At 38.0% G+C, this 18,281-nt stretch overlaps 1 protein-coding gene and 1 long non-coding RNA gene across 3 annotated transcripts; both read left to right on the top strand.

The window, feature by feature from the left end:
- Nucleotides 1-310: 310 nt before the first annotated feature.
- On the top strand, nt 311-13,221 carry LOC133713498 (uncharacterized). The gene is made up of 3 exons (XM_062139543.1): nt 311-1,006; nt 11,647-12,188; nt 12,378-13,221. Exons 1-3 carry the CDS (start codon nt 559-561, stop codon nt 13,083-13,085), a joined length of 1,698 nt encoding a protein of 565 aa, XP_061995527.1. The 5' UTR covers nt 311-558; the 3' UTR covers nt 13,086-13,221.
- Nucleotides 13,222-14,116: 895 nt separating this feature from the next.
- Nucleotides 14,117-17,809, top strand: LOC133717302 (uncharacterized). Of its 2 annotated transcripts, none has more exons than XR_009849521.1 (4): nt 14,117-14,268; nt 14,388-14,568; nt 14,836-14,920; nt 17,522-17,809. It is a non-coding gene; the product is annotated as an uncharacterized LOC133717302 (long non-coding RNA). The 2 variants fall into 2 exon arrangements; XR_009849522.1 differs by lacking the exon at nt 17,522-17,809 and adding an exon at nt 16,074-16,711.
- Nucleotides 17,810-18,281: the final 472 nt, after the last annotated feature.

Raw genomic sequence — 18,281 nt, 5'->3', positions numbered from 1 at the left:
ATATAGCAAATTCGGAGGGCTAAGTAGACAGACACACACACACACACAGATATCTATAAGGCCCTTCCATTAAGAGATTCATTTTCTTTACAACCTATTTTTCGTGAAGCAAATGGTGTGGTCCATAGAGTGGCACTTCTTGCTAGTGTCTCTTACTTAGATGATTATTGGTTAGATGAGACTCCTGTGATTATCCAGGATGCACTCTATGAGGATTCTTGTACTAGTACTCGAGGTGTAGGTAATATGTCCCCCTCGCTGTACAATCATCTCTCTTATATTAATAATAATAACGGGCGTGGGACTGAGCCTCCCAGTTAGGCTGGGTTCCAAACCGTTTTTCAAAAAAAAAAAAAAGATCCTTTCTGGGACCTACTTTGCGACCATATATCTGCATTTTTTCAACCGTTCACTTCTTAAAGCTCCATGATTAGATCATCTCTGCAAATTTTATGCCAAATGGATAATCGTTAAGGTACCAAACTATATTAGCATTCTCTGGTAATCATTTGTTTCGTATTGCGTACAACAGAACCCAGTGACCGACAACGGGTAAATATGTATAAAGCTGCAGTGACGGGTAATTGGAAACAGGCTGAAGAATTGATACGAGAGAATTCGCTGATTAAATATGCTATAATCATGCGAGGAGGGTATAATGCACTTCACATTGCAACTGGAGCGCAACAACTTGACTTCGTGAGGATGTTAATGGCCGAGCCAACGATAGATATCGATGATTTGAGAAAGACAGATGACAAAGGCAATAACGCTTTTTGTATAGCTGCTTCTGCTGGATCTTTAGAAATCGCTAAACTTATGCTGTCAATAGAATCAACCCTGCTAACTACACGGGGAAACCGAGAAATGTTGCCGCTCTGTTTGGCTGCTTGGTTTGGACGCGAGGAGATGGCGAAGTATCTATATCAAGGAGAACGTCAAAAACGTTATTCACCAGAAGACCTGATTCCCGTATTTTTTGCTTCAATAGAATCTGGACTCTTTGGTAAGTTCAAACTTCTCTCTCACACGCTTATACTACGAAAATGCACAGCTTTTTCCTCTTAATATCAAAGAAGGAACCAAAGAACAAAAATTTTCCTCTTAAAAAAGGGGCAAATATCTTTTGTGTGGCTTTTTTTCTCTTATCCTACTTTTTTTTTTTTTCTTTTTTCAAAAGAGTTTTGCTGAACAATATTAATTTTCTGCACTTTCTTCCTTCAATGCCATCATTTTTAGATTTTACAATTTTTTTTATGGACTAATTTCAATTTACCCCCCTGAGGTTTGGGGTCGATATCATGTTTGTCCCTGTCCTCTCAATTTAATCAGTATACCCCCCAAACTGTTCAATTCTCCTCAACCGTGTCCAATTTCCCACATTCCGTCTAAATCGAACGTTAACTACGACCATACGGCCCATTTTAAGGGCTAAAATCGTCATTTCAAAGTAAAAATTATCAAAAAAAAAAAAAACCACGACAAAATATTCGTCTTCTTCCTCTCCCTCCTTCTCTCTATCTCTGTCCATTCTCGCTGCTCCCCAAAAACCTTCCCACGACCTCCACTGGGTGGCTGAAGCAGCAGCAATACCTTACACCCTCGTCGCTGCCGCCGATTCCCCAAAAACGCTGTGACAGAGCTGCAGACTACGGCGTCGACCGAGAACTACCAGCCGGCGCGAACACAACATCAGTGATCTTGGACCACAGTGATGTCGCGGTCGTCTACAAGAAGCTCGCCTTCGACCTTATCCACTCCACCATCAAACTCTTCTCCCAGACCCAATTGATTCAGGAGCTTCAAGGTCGCAATTTTCACACTTTGAATTTCACATTCTTATAATTCTGTGATTTCTGATTGTTGGGATTTAATTTCTTGGTTTCAATGGTGCCGGTTTTGTTTCAACACTCGCTTAAAGAGGCGGAGGATGAGATGGTGAGAAATTTGGATCACATTTTACGGTGTGGATCCTCTGAAAATCACCACTCCTTCGACTGACTCTGAGGTTTCGCTTGCGCTTCGAATTTTGGAAGGGTGCTGTTTGCTTCATCGGGACTGTGCCGTCTTGGCTCACCATCACAAGGCTATTCAGGTACCAAATTTATAGCCGAAGCTCATACAGTAATGAAGAATTGATTGGTTGGTGTTATGTTGGTGATGAATTTGAGTGACGAAGTAGTTTTTGTGATTGGGATTTGGACACCCAGAAAGCTTTGGTGGTGAGGGGCGGTCCGGGTTTGGTGGCGAGGCGGCATATTTGGTGGTGAGGGGCAGTCCGGGTCTGGTGGCAAGGCGGCGGCCATGGCAGAACAAAGGGTGCCCAAAGCATTTCTGGGTAGTGATGAGATCGGCGAGATCGGCGCGTGAGCTGGTTTCAGGCGTCACCGGACGACGCGGAGGCCGGACAGGATTTGTCGGAGACTAGCGAGCATGGTGATGGTGGTGAGTTGTGATGAAGTGTCGTTTGGTTTTGGGGAGGAGGATCGGAGGAGGAGGAGGAGGAGGAAGAAGAAGATGAATTTTTTTTTTTTAATTTTTATTTTGAAATGACGATTTTAGCCCTTAAAGTGGGCCCTATGGTCATGGTTAACGTTCGATTTAGACGGAATGTAGGAAATTGGACACGGTTGAGGAGAATTGAACAGTTTGGGGGGTATACTGATTAAATTGAGAGGATAGGGACTAACATGATGTCGACCCCAAACCTCAAGGGGGTAAACTGAAATTTGTCCTTTTTTTATCATCTGAGCTGAAACTGGCTGAAAATCAGAAATTGAGCCAAGTTAAATCAAAATTGATGCTGAACCGGATATTTAGCTCGTTAGAATCAAACCAAGGGATTGAGTTCGGTCTGGTTTCATTTCTAAAAAAACAAAAGTCTGGTTCTAGCCGAACCGAACGAAACAAGAGTTTATTCAGAAAAATCCTACATTCATCAGTGCATTTGGCAAGGCTCAAACCCTTGGCCACGCAAATGCAAGCTGATGTTTCACCCGAGCTGATACAAGATTATTTGTGATAAATTATGGTGGGTTTTATATTTATAAGCGAACTAACAACATTAAACAGAAAAAACAAAAGTACGATTTATTAAATCTGTCTCTTGCTACTTTCTCTTCTTCATTTTTTTCTTTCTGGTCTTCTTCATCTGTTCTTCTTCTATTCTTCGTGTTCTTCTTATCTGTTGTTCTTTTTCTTCATCTTCCTTAAGCCTTTCTCATCTTCTTGACCTTGCTTAAAGATCTGGCCGGGTTTATGAAACCCTGCATCAGTATCAATTAGATTTCCGACACCTGTGGAAATCTTGTTTTCGTGTGGTTCCCATGTGGGGACTGAGAATCAGTGGAAGGGCGCACCATCTCCAAGCTCCGACACCTGTCGACCACAATGTTCTCACTTCGCTTATCATTCCCTACTAGCCAATTGTCTCATTAGTTTGATATCAATTGTACAACTCGCATCCTGAAAATAGCATACTGCAAGTGCACAAAAGATTTCATTTTTATAACACTAACCCAGTACTAAACAAATCCTCTACTGAAAACTGATAATATTGCCTAGATCGATCCATCAATGGGATCCGGCTCCTCTAAAGTGAGGAGGGTGTGAATTTACTTCAATTTCATAAAATCTGGACTCTCTATCTAATCTAAATTAAAGGTCCTAACAATTGACACATCACTCTTCCATCAATTTTTGATTTTTCGTCTAAACTTTGGTTAACCTTGCCATTAACTCTAGAAAAAAAAAATTAGGGATTTGGTGGAGTTGCTGCGTTTGCTCTCTCTGTGCTTCCATGGCAACTCATTCATGGTTGCAGAGAAGGAAAAAAAACTGACTTGCATTGCATAACAGCAACGAATATGCAAAGTGAATTGGAAACATAACCTTGGAGCTAACTCTTGCATTTGTGTTAATTGGAAGATTCATCAAGAAGCAATACCACGCACGCTGGAAAAACCTCAAATCAACCAAGAATGAGTTCGTAATTCCATGACTAATACAAGTTAAGTGCACTTCCTCTTATCTTCTGATAGAAATTCTCAATGCTTTCCCAAGTTTCAATCTTGAATGCTAGCTAATAATAATCAACCTTTGTTGTTACACAAGTATTTTTCTTCTTCTTAAATTCATGACTTTGGCAATATGAATCACTGAACATGTTCTTGAATAATTCTAGAGTCGGAAAAAACCGAAGGGCAAATGCAATTGAAAGAATGAACAATATGGTAAATCAATAACAGCTCTGTTTTTTTTTTTTTTTTTGCCCTTTTCTTCAACCATGGATGAGTTGCCAGGGAAGCACAGAGAAACCAACGCAGCAACACCACGCCAAATCCCTAATATTTTTTTTCTAAAGTTAACGGCGCAAGTTAACTGTGGTTTAGATGAAAAACTAAAAATTGATGGAAGAGTGATGTGTCAATTGTTAGAACCTTTAGATGAGATAGAGAGTCCAGATTTTATGAAATTGAAGTAAATTCACACTCTCCTCACTTTAGAGGAGCCGAATCCCATCAATGAATGCATGTACACAATAAAATTTACTAATTGCACCAATCATCACAAACAAACAAACTCCCGGGACAAAAAAAAAAAAAAAAAAAACCAAGCAATTGCATTTTAGGTGAAAACCCGAAAACTCACTTCTTCTTTCGGCGGCCTCGTTTGGGAACCTGACCTTCAAGCTTGGCGACAGGGCATCAACACCGCGCTCGAAACAGCAACACGACATGGCCATTGGACAGAGTCATCTTCCTGAGCTCTAATCAGAGACACTCGTAATCAGGATGTGTCCCACTGCCTTTCTTCCACGACAACTTATCGATCTCCTTGTACCCGATTTACACACACTCCTTTGTCTGCAACTGCAAATCGAATTCCATGGCCATCATCAAGCCCTTATAGCCTTAACTCTAGCACTTACGCAATCGTACGCCATAGCAGAACTCGATGAAGACGAGCCCGACATCGAAGAAGATCAGGAATCTGTCAAGGTATGGGATCAGCAGGAACTCGAGGTGCAGCGCGGAGTGGGAGAGGAGGAGAGAGAGGGAGATAGTGGCCTAACAGAGAGAGAGAGAAAGAGAATGTGTGTTTGTGTGATTTCGAATATAGAATTTTGAATCCGAAACGCGATAACTTAATAAGCCCAAGAAAAACACTTAGGAATTTTTTCATTTAAACTAAGCAACAAAACAAACCAAGCTCGCAAATGTCAATGCCGACTCATTTTTTTTGAGTTACATATTACATTACGGAGGGTTTACAAATTAAACTGAACCATAAACGCACCCATCACACTCACCACATAGAGGAAGACTAAAACCAACAGTACACTTTTACATCCAAGCTACGATAGCAACAAAACCTCAACTTCGACGATGGTTACTCGTTACTCTGACCTGCACAATAATTCCTGCACTATGGAATAATACACGGGGTTGAAACAACAGACCCGATAAGCTTTTGCAATCTCGTGTGAGTAAACTCGATCAAATAACCACAAAATCAACTTTTCGACTCAAGAAAAAAAATCAACACAATGATTATTTCCAAAATCAAAATTCTTTTTTTTAAGGAAAACACAAGTCAGTCACCACCGTGGCAAAACAAATCAATTGTAGACACTATCACAAATCCAAGAAATCACTCTTCCTTCCTCTCAATGGGAAGTATTCATTACCACAATGACATGATAAAACATTTCTCAACTCACTACAAGTCTCAACCACAAATGCACTCACAAATTAAACCAATAATCTCTGCATAGAAAATTAGTTTAGTTGATCATTAAAAAGCACACAATCCAAAATCATAGTAATCCCTGCATAATTTAGTTCAGGAGAATACATTAAAATCAATCGATAGAAATGATAGTAATCCCTGCATATATTTTAGTTCATGAGATTACATTAAAACCAATGAATTCAAATAAACTTAAGAAATCGAATAGCACAACCAGACAGCTCACGCTAAAGCCAAGAAATCACCCTTTCAACTCAAAGAAAATAACTCACACCTTGATTCCTTTCAAAACTTAACAGAGGAAAACAACTCACAATTAAATATGAAACCCATGTCCCTCTTGGACAAAAAAAGAAAGAATGCACTCGAAACTCTCTTTTAAAAACACGACTCATGAGCATTGGCGGACGCACGTTGGGACCAGTGGGGGCAGTGGCCCCCAGTGAAATTTTTGTTTTTGCTAACTTGGGCTTCATTTTAATACTGGTTTACTGTTTGGCCCCTAGTGAAATGTTTGTTTTTGCTAACTTGGGCTTCTTCTTCCCCCAGACCCACGCCAGTGACGCCATCACCTTCGTCCAGGCCGACTCCTCCAAGTCTCAACTTTGACCAGGTCGTGGTTTCATTCCAAAACCAAATCCAAATCCATTTGATCCTAATGCAAATTAATTGGACTGGCACAGATTTCCTTAAACCAAAACCAAACAAAACCATATATTGATGATTTTCAATCTAAAAACAAAACCCGCTAATTGATTCACAAGCACTGGTGCTTTATCATGGGATAAATCAAGCACAGAACCCTTAAATTCTCTAAATGTCTTTGTTCAAATGTATTTAATTCTCGATAACTCAATTATGGTAATGGTTGTTTGTCATGAAGATATATATATATATATATATATATATATACATACAGATCCAATCCAGAGTGGAGTTCCGCTTTGAAATTAACGTGTGAAGTTCGAGTTTTCGGTCGCATATCCACATCTCGACCGTTCAGTTTTTAGGTACTACGGTATAGATCATCTCTGCAAATTTTCAGCCAAATTGATGATCATTAAGGCATCTAACTCGTTTAAACCAATGGACGGACTGAATCTGTCAACCTGAACCGTACTAGCTTTAAGGCACTTATCAATGCCTTAACGATCATCATTTTGGCTGAAAATTTGCAGAGACGATCTGTACACTAGTACCTAAAAACTGAACAGTCGAGATGTGGATATGCGACCGAAAAGTGACCGAGAACTCGAACTTCACACTTTAATTTTCAAAGCGGAGCTCCGCTCTGGATAGGATATATATATATATATATATATATATATAATATGTGTGTGTGTGGTTTTCAGTTGATAGATTCTTTGGACAATGGATGAATGGCTGGGTTTGTGTAGAAGATGAGGAGGTAACCACAGGTCGCAATAGAATCCTTATTCTGTATTTTTCTTGTTTATTTGTTTAAAAGGATTTAATGGAGTCATGCTTCAGTAATAGGACAGATTGACATCTTTTTGGTAGTTGACAAAATAGAAACAGGTAAAGTTGGAACATGTGATCTCCTCCTTGCGAAATGCATTATCAAAAATTTATCTTTTTATTTGCTAGAAAATTTATTAATTGTAGCTTTCTTTCATTCATTGAAATTTTGTTTTGTGGTTCTTCAAGGTTTTTTTTTTCGCCCCCACGAACATAAATTCCTGCATCCGCCACTGCTCATGAGTCATAATAACACAAAGTTACCCCCATGATAGTACATTGTCAAACAGACTATAACTCTAACTGATCATGACCATTCACCGGCCAAACGCGTGGTTCCTGATTTACTTGCACTGAGGTTATCACTGTAACCTCCAGGGCCTCAGGCCTTTCAGCCCTCAAAACAAAACATTTAAAGAGGTCTCACTTGAATCAAAAATGTTACACCAATTTCTATAAAAGATTCTCTCAGTTCGAAGACCAAAACACTTAAAGATGTGACACAAGACCCAAAAAATGTTACACCACAACTCTATAAAAGATGCTCTCAGTACGAAGACCAAAACATTTAAAGAGGTCACACAAGACCAAAAAATGTTACACAATAAGTCAAAGTACTCTTTCAAAACAATATAAATCAACATTCTCAAGTATATTGGTTTCCTGTGAAAATTAGGTCACAAAACCATCAATGAACATCGTAGCGAAATTGTACTCTTTACAATAACAAGTTTTACAATTAAAACCAAATCAAAACAATATAAATGACTATCACAAAATATTGTTTTCATAACTCAAATCAAATCCCAAAAATAATATAGAAATCAATTTCATAATATTGTTTTCACAGATTAATACCCAGCAGAAATTGACACATATAACTCTCATATATGGCAAGTCAAAAAAATAATTATTAACATCCAAAACTCATTTATTTACTTAGAACATAAAATTCCAACAATACCATGATCAATATCACAAAACATACTAATTCTACCTCACTACACAACTACACCAATATATATATATATCTCACATAAACACACACATAAACACACACACACACAAGTAGTCATCTGCTCAGAAATGCTACGAATATCAACTATAGTTCACAAATATAAAATCCGTGAAAATCATTTTTTATAATAAAACTTCATTTTTTAACTCACTCATGAACCATATTTCAAGCTTTGGAAAACCCAAGATTGATTGATTCACTGTGAATTTTGCAAAACACAGGCAATTCATATATGGGTTTCTTTCCAACTGATCATTACTCTATGAGCTGATATGTGTGTGTGTGTGTGTGTGTGAGAGAGAGAGAGAGAGAGAGAGAGAGTGTGTGGGTGTTAAGTTGGAGCAGAAAAAAATAAAAAGAAGGACTAAATACTGTTTAGTCCTTGAGCTTTTGACCATAAAACACTTCAGTCCCTGACCTTCTAATTTCGTCCCTGACCTTCTAATTTCACACGTTTAGTCCTTGTACTTCAAAATTTCATACCAATAGGTCATTGCCGTCTAAAAGTTACGGTGAAATATCTATTATGCCCTCAGTTTTTTTTTTAATTAATTAATTAATTAATTTTTTGTGGAAAATGAATTTTTTTTCCCTTTCTTTCTTTCTGTTTATTTTTTATGTTTTTTTTCCCTTTCTTTCTTTTTGTTTGAAAAAAAAGAATAAATAAAAAAAAGAAAAAAGAATAAAATAAAAAAAAGAGAAAGGAATAAATTTATTAAAAAAAAAAAAAGAACTGAGGGCATAATAGACATTTCGCCGCGACTTTTAGACGATAAGGACCTATTGGTCTGAAATTTTGAAGTACAGGGACTAAACGTGTGAAATTAGAAGGTTAGGGACTGAAGTGTTTTCTGGTCAAAAGCTCAAGGACTAAACAGTATTTAGTCCTAAAAAGAATAATTCAATTTTGTTATTGATCTGACTAAAATATCCCTGATATATGATTTTACTTACGAGTATTCAAAGTTAAAGTTGACGTCAATGACTAAAGTGAAAGACGGTGTATGAGTTGAGTGACTAAAGTGATATATTTAAAAGTTGAGTGACCAAAGTGTCGAATGAGTCATAGTTGAGTGACCATTTCTGATATTTCCTCTAATTTAAAACAAATATTTATTTTCAAAAACAATTTCACAATTTATCATATAACTCTTAATAATAAAATAACTCTATTCATAAATGAACTTCGTGAGATTTACTCACCTCTAAATTCCGCTGCGTTTTCTCTCACAACTGAGATAAAGTACAGAACACTCTCTGTCAATCACCTAAGTAAAATAAGGTCTCAACTTAGTACAGGATTAAAATGAAGGCGGTTACGGTTTGAACCGAGCATTTGAATCAAAAACCGAAGATCTTGCCAATCGAGATAAAACATCCTCCAACACATCCCAAGGTCTTCGGAACACTTCTAGGATCAATTTCACAAAATTATACGACTATCCACCGGTCGGATCCTCACGGATCGCAAACCGAATAAACCAAAATGAATTGCATTATGAAACCTATGCTAAAATGTTCATCTCAACAAACTAGGGCTGTCACTCGGTCGATTCGAATCGGTTATAGGTATTACCAACTTCAAAACCAAAGCTTTCGGTTTCAAAATTGAGCTACCAATTACCAACCAAAATTTTCGGTTTTTAATTATAACTACCAAATTCGGTATTTCGGTTTTCGGTATTATGAACTTTAGAACAACTAATTCTTTGTAATTAAAATTAGAACGAACAAAACTAGGTTCTTCAATTTTATAGTCGTAAACTTTGTACTCATCTCCTAATTATAGCTTTCTTTTGTATATATGACATCAAGTTTGAGTCATTTTCAATAAAACTAGGTTATTTAACCATCTTTGACTAGGTTACTTAAAATACATGTACTATTAATGTAGTATATGTAGTAATGTTCATACTATTATGAAAAAATTTATGTTTATTTCTTAATATACATGTATGTGTATTGAAAAGCATAGTATATGAAGTTAATATTTAGATAATCGGTAGATTCGGTATTTACCAAAACCAAACCAACTTTTTCGGTAATTTTCGATTTCGGTTTTATCGATCTCGGTTACCAAAAAGTCGGTTTACCAAACTTAAAACATCGGTTGGTATTTGGTCGGTTTGGTAATTACCAAACCAAGTGGCCGGCAGCCCTACAACAAACGCAACAACTTCTTCAACTATCATAAAGTGCAATTTTAACTATAGAAGCTGGAATTTACCTCGAAAGTAAAAGAGTCGATTGGAACCCTAAAATATCATCTCTTCAATTTGGCTCCACACATCACATTGCTTTAAGCCACTTGGAGAAATTGATGTACGTCTCACAAGCTTCAAAAGCCCCCAAGAATTGCCGATGGAGGGGCCGGAAATGTGAGTTACGATGGTGAACCTGAAATAGCGCAGCCAATGCCTTCTCCGCCTTGCTGCACATTCTACGGCTCAAATTGAGCCACCAACCACCACAGACTTGAAGAGGGGGAAAAGAGCTTTCTAAAGGCACCGTTAACGCCCACATCTACCGTCGGACGGTGGAGATATTGACGAAAAACTGTATTGGGTCGCGTAGGCGATGAGAGAGAGAAAACGGTTTACGAGTTTACAAATTCTGAAAATAATTTCCGGAATTTTTTCTATTTATAGGAATTTCTCAAAATTGTAAAAACTTCCGCTGACCATAACTTTTTCATACGATCTCTGATTTTTGCGTGCCGCATGTCCACGAACTCGTATCAACATGCTCTACGAATTTCATGAAGGAAGTTTCGGAAGAAACTCAACAAATAAAAACTCAACCCTTTGAACCCTCGAAAATAAAACGTTTCGTGTAATTATTCATCCGAAACACTTTCGCTCCACCCTCGAACCATGAAATCGTATTAACGAACACTTTATTAATTTCAGGAAATTTCAAGAAATTAATAACGAATTTCTGGGTATTACAGAGAGAGAGAGAGATAGAGAGAGAGAGAGAGACCTCTCAATCTAGATAAGTCTATTTCTTTTGTTTTGTTTTTTTGTTTTTTTTAGATTTCATGCGACGGCATGGCCACGCTGTTGCAATTGGTTTTAATTATACAACGGCAATAGTATGTACCATTGTGAAAACTAACTTTTTGTCACGGAAAATTTTCCGTCGTAAATTTTTGAAGCAAATGCAATTATTTTTAGTATTGCATGAGGCTGAGTCTCCTAGCTAGGCTGGATTCCAAACCATTTTTGAAAAAAAAAAAAATAGAGTGTTGATCGTAAAATAAGAAATGTGAATTTCACTCCTCACGTACCAAATTTTTTAGAAATGTAAAAATGCAAAAAAAAAAAGGGAAAGTATTAACTGTATGAATGTATATTCAATTCATTTTACATTTTTCTCGACCTGTGAATTGTATGCAGGTTTCGCCTCGACATTGCTAGAAAATAAAAATCATCATGATTTTGCTCTTAAATGTGATAGTGATGGAAAGACAGTCTTGCATTTGTTAGCTCAAAAGCCTTCAGCATTTACCGTGGGAACTCCCGCAGGAAGTACAGCCCTTAAATTACTTGAAGCCGTCTTGCGCATACTAGAAAAAAATTCAATATTCACTAGTGAATTCAGACAGCTAATAAGATGCCCTTCACATGTGTTATTCGATGCAGTGAAATCAGAAAATTCTGAGTTTGTAGTTAAGCTTATTGAGATTTGTCCTAGTTTGATATGGGAAACAAATGACAGAAATTGGACCATAATACATGCAGCAGTTTCGCATCGTGATGAGACTATCTTCAATTTACTACAAGAGTTTGGTTTTTTCAAGGATGTGATAGGGGACTTCAGAGATAGCAAAAATGGTGATACATTACTTCACCTAGCTGCAAGATTAGCTCCGACCAGTCAATTGGACAAACTACCTGGAGCAGCTTTTCAAATGCAGCGGGAACTATTATGGTTCGAGGTACCTAGCCTTTCCTTCTCGTATATCTTGCACATTACAAGAGAAACTAATTACTTTGATAGGTGTAGCGTTTAGAGTACATAAACATTTTTGTTCATTAGTTTCCTTAATATCATGACCTTCTATGTCCCTTGGTTTTACTTGTTCTAGTTAGTTAATTACTTGATCAAAGCAACCCTTGGCATGCAGAAAGTGAAGAACACTGTACAGGCGGCAGTTACAGAGGTGAGAAATGGTCTCCCCCAAACATTTCAAGAAGGAAGCGCCGCAGAAGTGAGCAGGTTGGCTCCACCGGGTGGCGATTCACATCATGAAGCCACTTCAGCTGATCAACAACGCAGTGCATCTCAACAAGGAAATGCGACAGAATCTGAAGAAGACAAAACGCCTCAGGAGTTATTCACTATTCAGCATAAATTACTGCTGAAAGAAGGACGAAAGTGGATGAATGGGACAGCGCAATCGTGTACAGTTGTATCAACTCTTATTGCTGGTGCTTTATTTGCTGCAGGGATCGCTGTCACTCTTGGAGGAAATAAAGGAACTTCGGATCACAACTTCCAAAAAGTGGTTTATCGGATTTTTATCATATCAGATGCAATGGCCTTTTTGTTTGCCTTGGCTGCAATACTAACCTTCTTGTCTATCCTTACTTCACGTTATGCTGAAAGAGATTTTCTTGAATCCTTACCTTCAAAGTTGAGAGTGGGACTTGGATTACTCTTCTGTTCTATTATAACGATGATGGTGGCATTCTGCTCGGCTTTCATTATTGCTTACAGTGTTGAAGACTTACTCCCCTATCTAATCATTGAATACACGGTTCTGATGGTGCTTCTATGTCTTTACATGGATCGTTCCCTTTTGACTTACATTCTCAAGTCCAGATTCTCTTAGAAATGATTGTTCAAGAAGTTGAGAAGAAATTGAAAATTGCATCAAGTACATGTTTAATTAAAAACGTTAATGTTTGTAATAAATTTCTACACACCATATTCATGTTTGATCGAATTGAATTTTAATAAATTCATGTTTGTGGACAAAAGTAATTCCCCAAAACAAGTCGGAGTCTTGTATTACGGCTGCTGGAAACTCTAAATAATTTAAAGAAATGTTTTCGTATACACCCCCTCTCATGGTCTATAGCGAGAGATTTTGGATGTGATCACTCCATGATTAATTGGCTGACGGACAGTTGAGGCTCTTTAGCTATTCATATTTTTCATTTTTCATTCGTTAATGTTTAGTTGATGCAATCATTAAATCCCTAGCTAACTTATTCTAATCCTAACCGTTTTCCTTATCCTCCCCACCACTTGACCGGAAGTGTTACAAACAGACGAATCCTTGTCTCATAAGTCATCTTGGCCAAACTTCAATAGTATTCTTATTTACAATGTGTTTAGTTATGTGATGAGTAATTGTATTGCAATCCCTAGGTTGGGAGCGAATTTAGATGGTACGAAACTACGAATAGTGTAGATTACGGCGCGATCATGACATCCTCTCAACTATAACCTCTTCTTTTTCCCAGCTAGCTAGGAATCAGGAATTGAGCATTTGCAGGAGGAAGGATTTGGGCATGGCCTAATCGTTGTCTACTGTCCGAAGGTTATCCTTCCCCTCTGGCACTGAATTAAGGAGCTTTATACCAACCCTCTATTTCAATTCAATAATACCCCCCTTCTAAGCGAAAACGCGAACTTTCTCCTGCAATTTAACGCGACGTCAACTCTAGGTAAGTGAGTGACGAGTTGTAGACGCGTATCATTAAGGAACATGCACCACGTGTCACTAGTCTAGCTTGCAACTTGTCCCAGCGCGTCAAGCCCGATCATTTTTCCACGAAAACGTGGGAAGGACCCTAGTCAACCTGCAAATTATGGTACCAATGATGAGAGATGAGAGATGAGAGCTTTATATACGAGCCGAACAAAAGCACACGAACACACACAAAGCAATAGCCAGGACAAGAGTCTAGTGAGAGATGGATTTTTCGCTCCCGCATGAAGAACAAGAAACGCAGCTACTAAGCCACTCCCATAACCGTGGCGGCATCTCTAACCTCGCTGCTGTCAATGTCCGACTCTCTCTCTCTCTCTCTCTCTCTAGCTGCAGTTAGCTATACGTCGGAGTTTTCAAGTGTGTGCAAAATTGAGTTTTAATATTTTCTGACTGGTTGGCTTTTGTGTAAAACAGGTTAGAGAATTAGAAACGGGTCCTCTGTACGTTGGTTGTGCTCAACAACTCTGGCCGTGCATTAGTTCTCACCGGGAAAGGGAGAGTTGACCTGGATCCCAAGGGAAAGTATGGTGTCTTAACTTGCCTGTCCACCCTTGAAAGTATCAAAGTCGCCCGTCTTGGCCTCGTCGGTCAACAGGTTTGTATTTTAAATAAAGATCAAACGGATAAGAATGAGAAGATGAAGCTTTAGTTGTTATTATAAATCTAACAAGAAGGTATTCGAAATTAAAACCTCAATCATCACCATTTTGGATTCTCAAATTCGGAAGAAATGTCCTCGATTTTTGTATTAGTAAAATGCGTTCCACCATCTTTATAAATCTGAGAAAAAGTATTTGAAAGTGAAACCTGTTCTCATGTGCATTTTCTTGAGCTGAAGTTTTAATTTTATGATTTAAAATAGGTTCTTCTGGCCTCAAACTATCCTAAAATGCCTGATATTCAGGCCTGCTTTGCGGTAGATCCAATATGGAGCGGTGTCTCTAAAGGTAAAAAGTTTAGCATCATGAAAACTAATGTGAACTTGATGCATGAAAGTTCTACAGTATATGATGTACATCTGCAATTCTCATTTCTAGAATTCAATTATGTAAGTGAGAACATTTTTTAATATAGTAAGTAGTAAGAACCTTATTCTCCAAAAAAAAAAAAAAAAAAAAAAAAAAGGGTTGTAAGAACCTTGTTTACTTTTTTTCTTTGAGAATGAAGAACCTTGTTTACTTGAATCAAATTTTGTTGTTTAATTGCCTCTGTTAGTGGTTTGCCATATAACACGCGAATGAAATATGTACTAATGTCTTACTTAAAAATATGGGGTTTTGTCCATTTACCCCATTTCTAGGGATTTTTTTCCCACTTACCCCATTAAGTTTTTTTAATTCTCTCTTACCCAATACACTCTAAGGGAGTCTTCCCTAATACCCCATTAAGATTTTTTTTTTGTTTTTAATTTTTTTTTAATACCATTTTACCCCTCACCCCTTTGTTACTTAGAGAGAGAGATAGAGAAAATGGAAGAGAGAGAAACCATAGGAGACTTCGCCGGAGCCCATCACCGGCCGCCGGAATCCGGTCATCGGCCGCCGGAATCCGGTCACCGGTCGCCGGACTCCGGCCAACTTTGGCCGGAATCCGGTCAACGGCCGCCGGATTCTGGTCACCGGCTGCCGCCCACCGGAATTTGCTGAAAATCTCACCGGAAAGTTTTTTTGCCCCCAATAGACATCTATTGCCCCCTAATAGAGGGGCAATAGACGTCTATTGCCCCCCAATAGACGTCTATTGCCCCCCAATAGACGACTATCAGCCATGTATTGCCCCCCAATAGACGACTATCAGCCATGTATTGCCCCCCAGTAGACGTCTATTGCCCCCCAATAGACGTTTAGATTACTGAAATGGTAATTAATCTTCCTAAAACTACACAAATAAAACTTTGATTAAAGAAAAAAAACGAGGAGATTACATCAATTCAAAACATCTATTGCCCCCCAATAGACGTCTATTGGCCCCCAATAGACGTCTATTAGCCCCTAATAAAACCTTTTTTTTTCTTGTTCTTTCTTTCTATTTTACAAAAAAAAAAAAAACAAATAAACCAGAAACTGATTTGTGCACCCATAAACTAATCTGGGCACCCAGGAACTAGTGACCTCTAATCCTCCGGTGCGGCAACTTCTGCCACGACGGGTCAGCATCCCAGAGGCCTTCCTCCTCCACTCCAGAACCTGATTTGGGCACCGGAGCTGCGAAATTGGCCAAATCATCTTTCTCCTTTCTCCTCTGCCACCGTCCTGCATTTAGCACTGGAGGATACGACACCGGAGCAACTGCAGAGTGGATCGAACGTCGGTGATGCACAGTGGAATGGATCGAACGCTCGGTGAGGCCAAGGAGACGGCGGAGTGGATCGAACGCCGGAATCTGGGCAAGAACTCAACGTCGCGCCAAGGTGAAGATCGGGGAGTGGATCGACGCCGGAGATGCGCAGCACCGGCGGGTTGGTCCTCGACACCGGAGTCTGGAAGAGAGAGGTAGGCTGCGTGGGTCGAGCGCCGGAGCCGGAAACGGCCTGGCTCGTGCGTCGGAGCCAGAGGTCAGTAGGAAGTGGGGAATGAAGGAGAGAGAGAGATCGGGACCAGAGAGAGATTGATATTGAGTGGCAGTGGTTGTAGTTATTTAATTGAGTTGAGGGTAAAATGGTCATTTTGTGTTAAATTGTGTGTGTGGGAACAAAAATCTGTTGCTGGGGTAAGTGGGATAACTTTTTGTTATTTTGGTGCTTTGGGTCAAGGACCCTAAAAATATTCTGTATATTTGAAAGGGACTGTTAAATTTTTCGTATTTTTGAAGCTAAAAATATTATACATGTACTATACATAATTTTTATGTTTTTTCCTGTATTTTATACATATTATTGAACAAAATAATATAGATTAATATTTTAAAATTATAAAAATATATATTAATTAATTAATTATTTTGCAGAATTTTTTAACAAACTATTTGATGAAATGTCTGTATAAGATATGTACATTTTTTTTTTGTATTATACACTCCGTATTTTACTAATTATATGTTAGTTGTTGCCACATCAAAGCTATACGTGGACACAAAGTTTGCTTCGTTTGGTGTCTAATGTAACCTTATTTGATAACTTGAACACTGGATGTCGGAAATGCTCATTCGTCTAGTTAGTTCTTCTTTTACTTATTAAAAATTATATATATATATATATATATATATATATATTTATCATTTGTTGAAGTAATAAAACATGTGCATGTATTGCGTTTTTTTTTTCTTTCTAACCTAACTATTCCATTATGAGATTTGAACTCGTGACCTTGACAATATTGGTTAACCAACATGCCACATCTTTTTTGATTCTTAAGTGTTCTCGTTTGAAGATGCACTTCTCTTTTGGAAAATTTAACCATAGTACATATATCACATAAATACATACCATGCATGATGGTTAGTTCATCTTCTTAATTTGATATTACTATGTAAGAATTCATTGATTTAATTTAAGCCATTTTAAAGTTTATTATTGTAAATGTTCTCTCTGTTTGGTCTTCGCATAGCAGTGGCAAGCACAGTCTTTTGACCTCGCGCAGCAGGTGCAATATTAATCTTCCATCCCCTGGCCTTTCCCACTTCTGTTCCACAGTGGCTTCAGTCTTCTGACCTTGATTCCATTCCGAAGTTTGCTGTCCCTGTTATTTGTGTTGGCTAGCTATGAGAGGATATGGCTGCTGATAATTATTTATTAGCTTTGTACGGGTTGTGTTCGCATGTATTTTCCCATATATACTAAAACTATGAGTACGACCAAAAAAAAAAATACTAATACTATGAGATCCAGTATTACATGATATTAGATGGCTTTCAGTTTTACATAAATACGTCCGTAGCAAGACCATTTACAATATTCTTGGAAGTTGGACTTTAGCCGCATTACAATTCATTGCATCTCTCTCAAAATGATGCGTTTACCAAATCAACCGAATAAAAATAACGGGATCTGTGACGTAAATGAGCCAAAATACTCGGCAACCTTTTGGTCAAGTGTGAACTCATACTTTATTTGGGGGTGTTTCTCACTTGCGTACTTCATTAATTGACATCCAAATTCTAAAAACAATACCTAGACTTTTTTTTACGTTAAAAAAAAAAAAACTTTAGAGAATGAAATTGACAATCTTTTTTGCAAACGACCCTTTTTCTATGGAGTAATTTTTATTAGCACATAGCTAATTACTAGCTACACACCTCTATTTTTTGAATTTTTGTTAAATACTATTTTACCCTTTGAGAAACCCAAACAAAAAAAAAGAGACATTGAAC

This window comes from Rosa rugosa, chromosome 6 (assembly GCF_958449725.1).
Source record: "Rosa rugosa chromosome 6, drRosRugo1.1, whole genome shotgun sequence".
Taxonomy (NCBI): domain Eukaryota; kingdom Viridiplantae; phylum Streptophyta; class Magnoliopsida; order Rosales; family Rosaceae; genus Rosa; species Rosa rugosa.
Note: the sequence above shows the minus strand (reverse complement) of the source record. Positions and strands in the feature narration are given on the sequence as shown.

Bases quoted from the DNA above. Each gene is read 5' to 3' on its own strand.
- LOC133713498 (XM_062139543.1), top strand. From the start codon at position 559: ATGTATAAAGCTGCAGTGACGGGTAATTGGAAACAGGCTGAAGAATTG. The intron at 1,007-11,646 runs GTAAGTTCAAAC...AATTGTATGCAG, and splicing joins AATAGAATCTGGACTCTTTG to GTTTCGCCTCGACATTGCTA. The intron at 12,189-12,377 runs GTACCTAGCCTT...CTTGGCATGCAG, and splicing joins GGGAACTATTATGGTTCGAG to AAAGTGAAGAACACTGTACA.